Raw genomic sequence first — 14199 nt, forward strand, 5'->3', positions numbered from 1 at the left:
GGCGGACGGGTAGACGTACCTCTGTGAGCTTGATGATCTCCCCAGAACTGAGGCACAGTTTCTTGTTGTCGTCCAGCACCGTGTTCATGTTCTCTATCCAGACAGCGTCCACCGGCCCGTCGAACATGTACCACTTCTTGTTGGTGTCGGAGGCGATGGCCCCCGCCCGGATGAGGGACGGGAAAATCCCGTCTGTCCTGCAGCCCCCAGGAGGAGAGGGAGACAGGGTGGCAAATGCAGCTGGCTCCCAGGGAAACCTGGCCGCCAGTCTGGCCCTGCTCTGTTAGGGTTTTTCTCTTCAATATCTTCATTTAAAAACAATAATGGGGAAAATGGGACTTTTTGGTGCAACATGGTGTTAAAAAAATGTGTGTTTATATTCCTTCTCTGCTGAATCTCCACTAAAGTTATATTAAAGGAAGATAAAAGGTGATATCCTGGGGGGAAAAAAGGAAATGGGGGAGGAGGCAACAGCAGAAATGGGGGTCCACCCAGTTCTGGGAGACGGGAGGAGGAGGAGAAGGGGCAAATGACCTAGCAGAAAAAGCAAGGGATGGGCTGTGAGATGTATCCAGTTCCTGCCTCAGAACCCAGGAAGGCTCAAGCTTCAGAGGCACCAAATGCCAGGGAAAGTGGTGGGTAGGGGGACATTTTTCTGGTCTGATCCCCAGGCCCCCCAAGTACCCATGCAAGAGCCTCGAGTGGGTGTGGATGAGACCCTTCACCAGAAAGGGGGAAGCAGGCCAGAGTCACATTTGGAAAGATGGGTGACTTCTCCTTTCCAGTGCCCACCCCCCACTGGGTTCCCAGAACACTGGAACCAAGCAGAACTCCCCCGCAGAGACTGGAGACTTCTCCAGAGAAACAGAAGCACCCCAGAGAAAAGCCTCCCACATGCTGACTTTGGGGGGTCTCCACCTAGTTGCTATAGCTCAGAGCACTTTCCCTGATACGCACATGTCTGCCTGGGGCTGGAGGCCCTGAGAGGGACCGCCGGCCCCCTTGGGCCATGACAGCAGGCAACATTTACTGAGAACTTGGTATGTGCCACGCTGTCCAGACATCTTCCTTATATCCCTTATATCCAGCTCATTTTTTCCTTACCATGATCATGGCGCCATTATCATCCCCACTTTGCAGATGACGGCACCAAGGCCAGGGAGGCAGAAAGGTCACTCAACAAGGAAGTGCAGTGATGAGTAGAGCCCCAGGCATTTGGGTTCCAGAGCCTGAGCTCCTGACCTCCCACTGGGCTAGGGGAGGGAGGCCCATGGCCCACAGCCCCCAGAGGTCTGGGTGCAGGGTGGTCCCTGGAGAGGGGTCGGCACGACTTACCATTCATGGGTGAGCAGGTCAAATTCTCCATACAGCTGGCCCATCGTGATGGACTTGGGGTTCAGCACGTAGTAGTTGACGGCCTCATACACACCGCCACTGATGGACGGCTGTCCTTTCAGCGAGGTCATGGCGGCTGCCAGGACTCTGTAACACTGGGGAGATAGCCATCTAAGAGTGAGCCTCCTGGCTCCCCAGAGCACAGGGCTGGGGTGGGCTGCAGGCCACAGGGAGCAGGAGGGATATTCTAGAGGCCACAGAGGTACAAATGGGGGCCAAGACCCATGTCGAGGCCCCACGCCCCTCAGGCCCTGTCTGGGTAGTGAATTGCCTGGCTTGACTCCACTTACGTTGCTCTTGCCAGAACCGGTGGGCCCGACGAGCATGAGGCCATGCCGCACCACCGTGGTCTCATAGAGCTGGATGCACTTGGTCAGGAAGCCTGGAGGACACGGCAGTGGAACTCAGGGGGTAGAGCATGGGCTTGGGGCCTGGCTCTGCCACTAGCTTGCTGTGCGACCTCAGGGGGGGTCACCCTGAGCCTCAGTTTCCTCAGAGATGAGGGCAGGTGAAGCCCTAAGCACAGGGACTGGCACGGAGTAGGCACTCTGCTAATGGCAGCCATGATTTCCACCACGACTATTATTCCCTAACATGCGTTGGTCAGGTGTCCAGCTGGCATGGGCCCCAGAAGCGACTCCAGCCCCAGAGCCTCTGCCCAGCCCACTGAAAGCAATGCCCTGAGTAAATGGTGGCCAATACATGGCAAAATCCCAGGGACAAAATTGGAGCATCAGTCAGGAGCTTCGACTGACCAAGACCAGAGCTGTGGGACAGCTGCCCGTTGTAGGCAGAGGGCCAGAGCCACACAGGTAGGGAATGAGCATAGCACTTTGGCCCAAGAGTGGCTCGGGGAGTTGGTGGGGGGCGCTGTGGCGCTGCATGTCTGGGAGGCCCTGCTAATGGGACAAGGTCCAGTTATTCAGTGATTGCTAAGCTGACCCAAGGCCATGAGGGAGAGATTTTGAGGCTTCACTCAACAAGCCCTCTGGGACCTGGCGGGCAGCAAGTGGCATCAGAGCTCCATGTGGAATGAAGGACACTGGAGGGCGTGGGGGTCAGACCTTGCAGCCTGAGTGCATCAGGCCCCAGAGGGGGGCCGTGTAGCCAGGGTGGCCACATGGCCAGGGGTGACTTCCTGGAGGAGCGTCCTCCCCACTCCACAAAGGACTGGCAGGGAGGGTCTAGGAGGAGAGGAAAGGTCTGCCGGGCTAGGGATGGTGGGACCAGAGCTCGAGCTGCATGGCCGTGCAGTGGCTGCGTTGAGGCCCCCACCTTCTATCAGGGAAGAGGGTTGAGGTCAGAGGGAGACTGAAGGCGGCATCCCCCAGAGTTCTTCCATCTGAGTGGTGGCCTTTGTAACAAACTGGTTCAAGGAAGGCCCAAATGTTCCTTAGCCCAACGACACCAGGGCTGTGGTCCACAGGCAGTGTGAGCAAATCCAAGATGGCAGTAATATGCTTTGCTCCAAAAGAGGACAGTAGGGGCTGTGGTGTGGTGGGGCAGGGGGCGTGGGCAGGTCACAGCTCACCATTTCCCCCAGTGATGGCATCAAACCCCATTGCTGCCCCAGGAGGTAAGGATGGGGCAGAGGAGAGCCTCTATCAGGGAGGAGCAAGGCCCAAGAGGGGCCCAAGTGTTGTGACTGCTCCCCACGAGGGGTGGGAGGCTAAGCAGGGGGCCTCGGGGAGATGACAGGATCTGCTTCCCCGCTGTAAAATAATCAGCAAACTATACATTGGTCTTTGCCCCGTTCCTAATGCAGAGCTCCTCAAACCATTGTCAATAGGATGCTAGGAGAATCTTCTTTTCTAACACTTAGTCTTTGACATTGGTTCCTGACACCCTTGTCATTTCCGGAGTGCTAGGAATGTCTGTTGATCTAATGAGGCGCCTCGTGGTGGTGGGCTCCCGGGAGCGGGCTGGTCACCAGGAAGACCAAACAATGGTTAGATGCTTAGAACTTTCGGGCTCACTCCCCCATTTCCAGAGAAGGGAGAGGGGCTGGAAGTGGATAATAATTGATAATAATTTATCATGCCTACATGATGAAGGCTCCATAAAAATCCCCAAAGCATGGGATTCGGAGAGCTTCCTGGTAGAGGAACACATCCATGTGCTGGGAGGGTGGTTCACCCCAAACTCCAAGCAGGCAGACCTCAGCCCCTGTGTCTCTTCACCTGGCTGTTCATCTGTATCTTTCCCATATCCTTTATCATGTAGTAAGTATAAACGTGTTTCCCTGAGTTCTGTGAGGTGTTCTAGCGAATGATCAAACCTAAGGAGGGGGTCGTGGGAACCTCGGATTTGTAGCCAAGCTGCCGAAAAGTTATGGGTAACCTGGGGACCCACTACTTGTGACTTGTGACTACTTGTGACTTGGACTCTGATTAGTGTCAGAACTGAGCTGAATGGTGGGACGGCCAGTGGAGAATTGGTGTCGGAGAACTGGTTGGTGTGGGAAAACTGCCACGTCTGGTGACAGAGGCATGAGTGGGAGAGAGGACTTTCTCCTAGACATCTGTCAGCTGCCCTATCCCAGGGACTGATTGACCTGCCGCACACCTGGCCAGGCGTGAGCGACCCTGAGGCAGCACTGGCCCGTCTTCCGCCCCTGCCCCGGATCCTAGGGCGGCCACTCCCAGACTGTAAGGGGGCGCTAGCGGCTCACCATCCACATCCTTAAGGTTGCTGTTCTCACAGGCCTTGCGAATGGCCTTGTCCAGGATGCCGTAGTCGGTCTCCTCCTCCCTGATGGTGGGGAACAGGTCTGACACGATCCCAGAGAAGAGCTTGAGGTCCTCCTGCAGGAACTTGGGCACGTTCACATCTCGGATGGCCCGGAGGCATATCAGCTCCTGCAGCAGAGGCCGGTGGAGCCTTCAGGGGACCCGGGTCAGACCCGTCCCCAGCCCCTCGGGAGCCCTCCTGCGGCCCCGCACCCTGGGCTCCTTGGGATGGAGCTCACCTCATCCATGCTGGGGTTTTCTCGCTTGAGGTTCCCAGCAGCCGAGATCACAGTCTTCACAGCTCTCATCCCGAAGTCATAGTGATCCTGTCACCGCCGCACAGGAGGGGGGGCAGGTGGGCCCTGTGCCTTGGGGGGCTGCTGCCTGGAACACTCTGCCTCCCCACCTAGTACCTGGCCCTCCCCAGCTGGAAGTTGCAAGGTCACACCCCTGCAGGCCCCCGCCTGAGCCGGATGCCCTCGACCGTATGCCTCTGGCACCTTCTGCTTACCATCCCAGTGGCCCTCTCCTTCACCGGCTCACCTCGTCAGCATCCCCTGCCTGACTCGTGGCCCTTGAAGGTGAGGACTCTGTGTGGGTCCGACCCTGGAAGAGTCCTGCGGCCCCAGCACTGCACCAGGGGCAGGGAGGCGCTCCGGTTTGTTCAACACATGAAAGGAGTTCCCATCGGTGCCGCGGTAGGGCTGGTCCTGAGGGCCACTGAGCTTCCTTCTAACATTGTCTTAACATCTCTCCAGACCCACCTTTTCAGCCACACCGCCGTGGCTTTTCTCTTCTTTGCTGCTCGTTCTATTTCTCTCCATGTGGTATGGAAATAGTTACATTTTTATCATTTTTTCCCCATGGGGCCAGACCATGAGAGCTACATCTGGACTGGACCCACAGACCAGCACACTTCCCAGAAGTCTCGGACTTGCAGCAGCATGAAATGACGGGCTAGACTTGCCACTTAAGGTTCTGCATTTCCAGAACCATGTGGGTACAGTAGGTCTAATGGGAGGGCAGCGTTTTTGAAAGTGGATGGTGAGAAAGAAGGTGTGTGGAGGTGCGGGCATCCAGGCTGCGCTATGGTGGGCAGCTGTTTTTCCCAGTAACAGATCTGTCCAGCCCATGGGTTTTGGGGGGCCCCACCTGGCCAAAGGCAGCACGGTTTCCCCCTGGCTACAGTGACTAGTGTTCATCCAGGAGCAGGTCACCCAGAGGGGGCCTATTAGGATGACACCAGGGACTTTTTCTAGAACTATGAAGAAAGAGGAACTAAGCTGGTGGCATGTAAGCCCAGAGCTAGGCTCATCTTGCCACTGCAGGGGAGCCTGCCTGAGAAGGGAGCCAAACAGGGAAGCTTAGCCAGCAGTGCTGGGGTCTGTACCAACGGCAGCTGCCCCGGAAGCTAGGCTCAGCACGCTGTGTGGAAGGCCCATGGTGCCAGGCGGCTCCTGTCCTGCTCTGGTCCCACAAGACCCAGTGTACTTGCTCCTCAGCCTTGGATTGTGTGGCTCTTGGTCTCCTAATGCTTGACCCAACTAGCCCTCGGCTGAGAAGTGGGGATGTAACTCCTATCTCATGGGGCTCACGGAGAGCAGACAGCGGCTCTCACACCCTGGAAGCTGGTGGGGGCAGGGCCTCACCTGCGAGCTGAGCTGCTCGGAAGACAGCTTGAAGGTGGTTGTGATCTTCTTGGCCAGCACACTGGCCTCATTGAAGCCAAAGGAGTAGAGGGAGATCTCTGCGATCATGGCGTAATCTGGAACCATCATGGCCACGGGCCGGAAGAGTGCCTGGGGCACGGTGGGCCCGTGTGAACGGAGAGGCAGGCCTCCCCTCCTAGAGTCCCGCCCACTCTCTAGACCATCCTTCTGGATGGTGGTCCTCAGTCCTCAGAAGGCAGACTCGCTGCCCTCCTGCCCCACCTGTGCTTGGATTCCCCTTTGCACCTCACCCACCATAGCTGACATATCCTCCCCTGTGGCTGGATGGCTCTGCCATTAGAAACCAGTTCTTCGTGTTGACCTGAACCCGCCCCCAGACTTCTCCCAAGCCTGAGGACAAGCCTGGGGCCTCCTCTCCATGGCTGGGGGTAGGTCTCAGGACCCCTAGGCAGGAGGGCTGCCCCGGGGAATCCTTGCATAAGCACTTAAGCACCTCTGAGGCCACATCCCCTGTGCTTTCCAGTACCCTGGGAAGCCTCTGTGCCGGAACTCGCCTTCAGGTTATCGGGGAGCTCCGTGCGGCCGGCGTATCCTGGGTTCATGGTGATAAACACCGCGCAGGATGGCACAAGTGGGATCTCGACACCTTCAAACATGAAGCGTTCCACCTACGGGGGAAGGGGTTGGCTCACCTGCCTCTTCTCTGGATGGGCCCCCTCGTCCCTGTGGATGCCCTGTTCTGGCTATAGCCACTCAGCCCAGGAGAGAGGGTTGGCTCCTCTGTCAGGATCTAGCCTAAGACCTCGGGTCCTGGTGGCTACTGGTGTCCTCTGAGGTCCCATCTCCCTGAGGTCTTCACGCATCTCCTGCTACGCACACCCTATCCCCAGTTCCTGACACTGGTTCTCCTGGACTTGGGCAAACTCAGCTCTGACTAGGACTCAGAGCCCTACTGGGATGGGGTTGGGCACCTGCCAGCCTCCCAGCTCTTGTTGCCACGAGGAGACCTCTGGCCACTCTGAGTGAGGCTAGAGAAAGGACAAATGGCTGGGGCTTTCCATAAGGGTCAGGATGTAGGAGGGATCCCTTCATCCACCGAAGCTTGGCCTGAAAATTGCCCCCAGAGTGGGGCAGGGACATGGGGCTCCCTGACTGGCTACAAAAGCCCCTCAGAGACAATTCCACAAGGGGGAGTGGGACTGCCCAGTCCCCTACGAGACGAGAGAGGCTGGGCTCGCGGCAGGCCTGAGTGCCTGGCTTTTGACGCCACCAGCATGGGGAGCCTGTGGCAGCACGGGTGTGCTGAACAGCTGAGGTGATACGGTGGTAACCTGGAGGGGGCACGGGGTGGTGGTGGAAGCCTGGATGCTCACCCGCTGTTGCTGAGCCTTCTGGATGGTGGTGATCTGCTGTGCCACCACAGACAGCACCTCAATGTCGATGCGGTTGAACTCATCGAAGCAGGCCCAGGCCCCAGCACTAAGTGAGGTAAGCACAATGGGGGGATATGCCCACCTGACACCTCCAAGGGCCCCCTGTGACTCTGCCGGGAGGAAGCTTCCAACGGCCATCTTGGCCAGCTCAGCCATATTCCCACCACCCACCACCCTACCCCAGTGCCCACCAGGGGCTGAGCCCTTGATTTCTATTATCCCATCCTGTCCCCTCCACCGTCCTGTGAGGCTCCTCTCAGGCAGCGTCCCTGGGAGAGGCCAGCCGCCCTGCCCTGTCGCGTGTCACCCTCGTGCGCACCCTCACCTGGCCAGGCCCTTGAAGAACTTGCCCATGGCCATGAAGTCGAGCTGGTCAGAGCAGTTGAACACCACAGTCTGGATGGCCAAGGCCTTGCCCAGGTCTTTGGTGGTTTCAGTTTTCCCTGTGCCAGCCGGGCCAGCCGGGGCACCCCCAAACTTGAGGTGCAGGGCTCCAGTCAGAGTCAGGTAGCACCTGCAGGAGTGAGAGGAGGTGGGCATGGGCCACGCTCCTTCCTCAGGACTCCTGGAGACTTAGGGAGTGGTTCACTTTATAAAGAGGTTGCCTGTCCTTTCTCCCAAGTCAATCCCTCTGGTGCCCTGAAAGGCGGCTTTGACTGATGAAATTAGTAAAGCTCATACCCTCTAGATGCTTCCGGAGTGCCATGCGTGTGCTAAAAGCTTTACACCTCAGCCCATGAAATTCTCAGGACCACCCTGAGGACGCTGCAGAGGAAACTGGGCTTGAGGGTCGAGTCAGCTGTCCAAGGTCGCCCACCAGAGGGACAGAACTGGTTCTGAACCTGAAGCCTATGCTCCTAGCCCCACACTGTTTGAATGGACTGGCCCATCACGGACTCACCGGGCCTCAGGGTCCCCAGACTCTCCGGCCGGCCAGAGCCGGAGGGAGGACGCCAGGGCAGGAGGGTACGTGGGGAGGGGATGCTCACCTGTCGGTCAGGGGCGTGATCACAAGCCTCCCGCTGTTGCCCAGGTACTCATAGCCGTAGATGAACTCGGCATTCACAGCCCGGATGTACAAGTTGTTATTTGTCCAGTAGTACCTGGCATTGCAGGGGGATAGGCTCCTGGACCACGGGACCACGGGCCACTGGGTAGGGCATGTGGCGAGGAGAGGTGGGGAAGGAGGGCATCGAGGTGCGCCATCCAGCTTGTCCCAGGGCCTACTGTAGACTGACTCTCCACCCTGTCCCAGCCCTGGACGTGAGTGGCCCGGGGGCCCCTGCCTCCTCACCTCAGCTGCGAGATCCACTCAAAGTCGTTCACGCTGACTATGTTCTCCTGGATCAGCTTCTTCACCACATCCTTGGCATGGACCTCAATGACAATTAGTGCCGACAGCACGGCCCGCTGCATGCGGGACAGCTTCCCCCGCACCAGGGCCACCAGGTCACTGAGCTGTGGGAGCGGGAGGACAATGTCAGATACTGGCGTGGTCGAGCTAGGTAGGCTTCCCCTCCCCTGCACAGATGGTGGGCTTCTCCCAGGAACAGTCTCTCTACCCTGGGGGCTCCTGGTGGTCTAGGATGGGAAGGGGTGCAGAACAACGCAAGGGGAGGGTGGGCAGGGCATGTGTCCCATGGGAAGTCTGGCAGGAAAGCAAATAAAAACGGAGGCACAGGCATGGCGTCCACCTCCCCGTAGCATGCGGAGACTTGTGAGCCTTCGGGGGCCAGGTGGTGGAGCCTGGCAAGGAGCTTGAGGAAGGCGTGTGGTGAGGAGCCAGGGCACAGAGCAAGGAGAGCCCGTGAGACAGTGCAGGAGGGCCCCAGACACGTGGCTCCCTCACTGACCACTGGGAGAGGGGCACCCACCTGGCCTCGGAGCTCTCCTCAGACCACCAGACCCTCCCTTGTGTGGCGGGTTGGAAGACACTCATTTCAGGGTTGGACCTATTGCTCCTTGGGTCAAACTCCAAGCTCCTTCCAGCATCAATAGAGGGAAGCCCCCTGGGGGAGCAGGTTCTCCCAGGGTGTGGGGTGTATGGGGGGAGGAGAGGGTGACTCCCTTGGCTCCCACCTGCCGGGCCAGCTGGGGGAACAGCTGGTTACTGAGGTTACCGGCCCCCAGTGCCTCGGCCACCTCCATGGTCCAGTAGGTCTGGCACCCGGCAATGGTCACCTGGCCAGGCCACTTGAGAACCCACTGGGTCCTGGGCATCTAGAAAGATAACACAGGTAGGGCTGACCCAGGCGGCGGCTAGCCCTGACCGCGCAGCCTCGTTTTTGCTTAAACTTCATCTGTCCATCTAGGCCCAAGTAGTTAATTCTACCTCAGAAACAGAGAAGCCATTAAGCTCTGGGCCTCTTAGGTTTCGGCCAAGTCCTCACTTCCTCAGCAGAGGAGACCTTGAAGCAGAAGGATGGGAGCCTAGGTTCGGGGAACATCATCCCGGGTTCAAATCCTGACTGCCACTTTCAAATCACATGCCTTCGGGCAGAACACGCCTCTGAACTAATCCACAGGTGAGCTGCTGACCATGGACTGAGAGCAGCGATGCGGGGGAGGCCCGGGGCCGGGCCGGGCTGACAGTGAGTGCTTAAAACACAACCACAGTAGCTGGTCATTATCTGGGGGCACGCCTCACTTTTTGGACCGTTTTCAGATGCCTCCTCCAGCGCCCCAAGGGCCACCTGCCCCCAGAGATCCCCTGGTTGACTGAGAGCCCGAGGATGAGGCAGGTGGGTGGGCAGGCGGCCCTGTGAGGGAGCGGGGTGTCACCGAGGCTATGTTGGGATGGGGGGCACGGCTCACCGTGGGGTAGGCCTTGATGGCTCTCTCGATGATGTCCCGCACGCTGGTCTTCATGCTGCGCTCCACCTCCCGCAGCCAGTCCTCCACGTTGCTGGACGGGTAGATGGAGAAGGACAGCTGCACCTCTTCGCCCTCCGCCGAGAACATGTGTGTGATCTCCAGATCCTCCTGGAACTGCAGCTGTGGGCAGGGGAGGAGCGAGAGCAGCCTTTCCCCATGTGTGCCCAGAGGCCTCGTCCGCCCCAGCCCCTGCCCCAGGGCTGGCCCTGCCCCCTCCACTGCACCCCCCGACTGCATGTGGGTGTGCCCAGCCCGCTGGGGGAAGGAGGCTAAGCCTGCCCTGTGTGTCCCACTCCCCCACAGGCCTGTGTGGCCTCCCTTGTAAGCGAAGATGAGGATGAGGTGATTCAGGAGATCTCCGCTTCCTGGGTTTCTCGGCCCAGCTGGCACCTCGGTGCACTGAGCTGGGTTTCTACAGCCGCCCTTCCTCCCACAGCCCCTGCTGGTGCCAAGGGCCAGGAATGTCACGGGCCACCTCAGCTCCTGCTAAAAGGACTTGGGGCCAGAAAAGAGCTATCCTCCCTGGGAAGGTGACCCAAGGCTCCTGGGCCTGAACCCCAGGCCCAGTTACCTACCCGGGCAATGTTCTCGAAGCACTTGCGCAGGTGGGGCTGCACGGCTGTGGGGTCCTTTGTCTGGGACAGAATCTCGAGTAGTTCATCATCTGACAGGAAGTAGAATCTGCAAGGGGAACAGGGGTGAGGGAGTGGGTCAGGGCAGCCTCGCGCCCCAGCCCCGAGGGCAGACACCAACAGAGTTGGCACGGGCCAGGTGGCACCCACCTGGGGAAGGCGCCCCGCTTGGTCTCCAGGTACTCGCTGAGGCCCTTCTGCACCATGTCCAGCAGCTTATTGCAGTCCCGCAGGCTGTCCAGCAGCCTCTGGTCAGAGCACACATTGATTACCTGCAATGGCCCAGGCCAGAAAGTGGAAGCGAGCATGGTCAAACCAGGAGGCAGCAAGGGGGCTCAGAGGGCACCCATGCTGGCCAGAGACCCCAGTAGGACCTGGGAAGGAGACAGGGCAGGGCTCTCTGAGCCACAGCCCACATCCATTACCCCCGTCAAACCACAGGAAACAGTCTATGGTCAAAAATATTAGGGGCGCCTGGGTGGCTCAGCCATTAAGTGTCTGCCTTCAGCTCAGGGTATGATCCCAGGGTCCTGGGATAAAGCCCCGCATCAGGCTCTCTGCTCAGCCCTCTCTCTCCCTCTGCACCTCCCCCCCATGCTCTCTCTTTCTAATAAAGAAATAAAATTTTTTTAAAAAACCATTAGAGTTAAACAAAGCCAACGCATTTGATTTGTTGTGGGACTTGTCAGAGCCTTTAAAATCCTAATGTAGGGGCGCCTGGGTGGCTCAGTCAATTGAACGTCCAACTCTTGGTTTTGGCTCAGGTCATGATTTCGGGGTCCTGGGACCAAGCCCTGATTCAGGCTCCATGCCCAGCATGGAGTCTGCGTCAGATTCTCTTTTTCCTTTCCCCTCTGTACCTCCCCGCCATGCTCTCTCTACATACACAATAAAATAAATAAATAAAATCCTCTAAAATCCTAATAATGTAGGGGCACCTGGGTGGCTCAGTCAATTGAATGTCCAACTCTTAGCTTCGGCTCAGGTCGTGATCTAAGGGTTGTTGAGATTGAGTCCCGTGTCAGGCTCCACACTCAGGGCAGAGTTTGCTTGTCCTTCTCCCTCCCCCTCTGCTCCTCCCCTTGCTCACAATTACTCTCTGTCTCTCAAATAAATAATAAAATCTTTTAAAAAAATCCTAATGTAGACTGCAAATCTTCAAGGGGAAAACCAACTATCGTGTTTCTGAGGAATATGTCTCAAGTCTGGGGAGTCCACTCGGAGGGACACAGGCCTCAGGCTTGTCCTTCAGTCTTTCTTGTTCAGAGAGAGAAGACACCAGGAGGCCCCCAACAATGTGATCAGGGTCCTCGGCGGTACCGGCTGCCCCCTCCTGTCCCCATGGGAGCTCGCCTCACGGGTCTCGTAGGCGTTCTTCATGATCTTCCTCCAGATCCGCTCCATTGTCTGGTAGCGCTTGCTCTCCACAGGCAACTGCCGATTGATGTCCTCAGAGCTGAAGATGGGCTCCAAGTAGAGCCAGGCCCGTTGACAGTTCAGCCACTCCTCCAGCACCTCCTGGGCAGGGCATGGACCGTCAGGGCCTGGGGTCCACCTTAGGTCCTGTCCCCGCTGACCTGGAGATCTAACCCGACCAGAGTGCTGGGCAGAGCCCTGGTCATCAGAGCCAGCATCCGCGGGGGGACTTCCAGATGACCCTGCCAGCCACTGCTCCGGGGAGCCAAGGCTGCACAGAGGCCCTGTCCTCCAGAGAAACCTCCAGTCCCCCAGAGCACACCCGAGACTCCAACAGAGCCAGAGGAGCCACTCTTCCCTAAGACAGAACCACCCTCACACCAGTGAGCCCTGCAGTCACAGAGGAAAGAGCCTGGTGCGTGGAAGACCAAACCAGTCCCCTTTCCTGGGAGGACTTTTGGGTCTACGACCCCAGGATTCTCTGAGGTGTACTGGGATTTGAGTTTGAGATCCCTAAAACCTCAGTCCAAGAACAAGACACCTCCAAAACCAACTGCTTTCCTCTTCTACCTTCAAACTCCTCTCTGTGGATTTATCTCTTTTCCTATCAGTGCAAATTCATGCATGCGTTCGTTCATTCATTCATTCATTCATTCATTCATTCATTCATTTATTCCCTTCCTCAAGAGATGTGTTCTTCAGCCAGCTCTGTGCCAGGCCTGTGCTCTGCCCATGCGGGCATCAGAAACAGAGGGAAACAGGATGGGGTCCCTGCACTTGAGGTGCCCACAGCCCACAGAACAGCCAGTTCTGCCTCTGCATCACCAAGGGCCCAGCATGTGTGATGGGCTTTGTAAGAGGCACCAAGGGCCACCTCGCCGCTAGATGTGGGGGAGGCAGTGAGGGCTGCTGGATGCTGACCCTTGGAGATGGCAGGAAGGGACGAACTCTAGGTAGAGAGGGCAGTGAGGGCAAAGGCGGAAGACCCAGGGACACTGCTGACCAACTTAGACATCTCTGGGTGATCCGAGGAGCGTACACATAAGCCCTCCTCACTCAGCTCCTGGCCTTCACGGGAGGTCCCTGAGGAGCTCCCAGGAAGGCCCCAGGGAAGGGACCATAAGAATCACAGCAGTAGGCCTAACCACAGGACAGTCCTCCAAGGCTCGGCAGACAGCCCTAAAGAGAGGCAGTCCCCAACGCCCCGGCCCCTTTACCCCAAGCCAGCTTCAAATGAGTGAGGAATGGGAGGCTCAGAGCAGAGCAGACGGCATGGAGGAGCCTCAAGGCCTCGTGGTGTCCAGCCCAGAAAGTTCTGAGACTGGAGGTCCTCGTGGTCCCAAGAGCAGGCGTCTCATGCCCCTCCCCAGCCACAACGTCGGGCCCCAGCCTCACGTCCTGAACCGCCTCCTCTGGTAGCCAAACCTCAGAGATGGACAGCCTCATACTAGACGCTCGGCCCTGAACGAGGGGCCTGTCAGGGACCGAGGAGCAGGACGCACCTGGGTGAGACACCCCCCACTTCGAGCCCCACCCAGAGGCCAGAAAGGCCGCCTACGCAAGGACTGGGGAGGAGCAAGTGAGGCCAGCGAGGGCCCACCTGGGTCAGCTTCAGCTTGTTCTCCCAGGAGCTGATGCGCTGCTCGAAGGGCTTCTTGTAGGGCGAGAAGGACATGCTCTGGGTCATGACAATGTGGTCGTCAAGCAGCTGTGAGGCCTCGTCCGGGCTCTTGAGGATGTAGGTCTCTGTCTCCTTGTATGGCAGCACGTTGAACAGGATGGTTGACCATTCCTTCTCCATCTTATCCAGTGCCTAGTGTGGGGGGCGAGTCAAGGCTGGGTCCTGAGAAGGAGCTGGCACACGTGCTGTATGACCAGCACTGGACGCAGAAGAACGGGCTCTGCCCAGCCATGACCGTGGCCATCTGGCAAATACTCTCCGCTGGTCTGGGCACCAAATCCCCCAGGGACCTCGTCTGAATTCAAGGTCGTCTGGTACTCACACACGTACTGCCTGAGTACAGCATATACACCTACACTGGGAGGCTGG

The 14199-nt window shown here is 58.1% G+C and overlaps 1 protein-coding gene across 1 annotated transcript in view; it reads right to left on the reverse strand.

Annotated features, from left to right (window-relative positions):
- Positions 1 to 14199, reverse strand: part of DNAH1 (dynein axonemal heavy chain 1) — a 72287-nt gene that overhangs the window by 26744 nt on the left and 31344 nt on the right. Inside the window, exons 20-36 of the mRNA XM_087867002.1 lie at positions 13750 to 13962; positions 12087 to 12251; positions 10884 to 11005; positions 10677 to 10782; positions 10042 to 10221; positions 9307 to 9447; positions 8522 to 8685; positions 8217 to 8330; positions 7553 to 7741; positions 7168 to 7273; positions 6349 to 6462; positions 5774 to 5923; positions 4364 to 4450; positions 4067 to 4253; positions 1686 to 1777; positions 1336 to 1490; positions 20 to 197 (exon numbers count right to left, since the gene is read on the reverse strand). Of these exons, the coding sequence (XP_087723128.1) occupies positions 20 to 197; positions 1336 to 1490; positions 1686 to 1777; positions 4067 to 4253; positions 4364 to 4450; positions 5774 to 5923; positions 6349 to 6462; positions 7168 to 7273; positions 7553 to 7741; positions 8217 to 8330; positions 8522 to 8685; positions 9307 to 9447; positions 10042 to 10221; positions 10677 to 10782; positions 10884 to 11005; positions 12087 to 12251; positions 13750 to 13962 (2463 nt within the window). The remainder of the gene's footprint in view (positions 1 to 19; positions 198 to 1335; positions 1491 to 1685; positions 1778 to 4066; positions 4254 to 4363; positions 4451 to 5773; positions 5924 to 6348; positions 6463 to 7167; positions 7274 to 7552; positions 7742 to 8216; positions 8331 to 8521; positions 8686 to 9306; positions 9448 to 10041; positions 10222 to 10676; positions 10783 to 10883; positions 11006 to 12086; positions 12252 to 13749; positions 13963 to 14199) is intronic.

The sequence above is a fragment of the Ursus americanus genome, chromosome 14, assembly GCF_024610735.1.
Source record: "Ursus americanus isolate L20-20 chromosome 14, mUrsAme1.1.p, whole genome shotgun sequence".
Lineage (NCBI taxonomy): Eukaryota > Metazoa > Chordata > Mammalia > Carnivora > Ursidae > Ursus > Ursus americanus.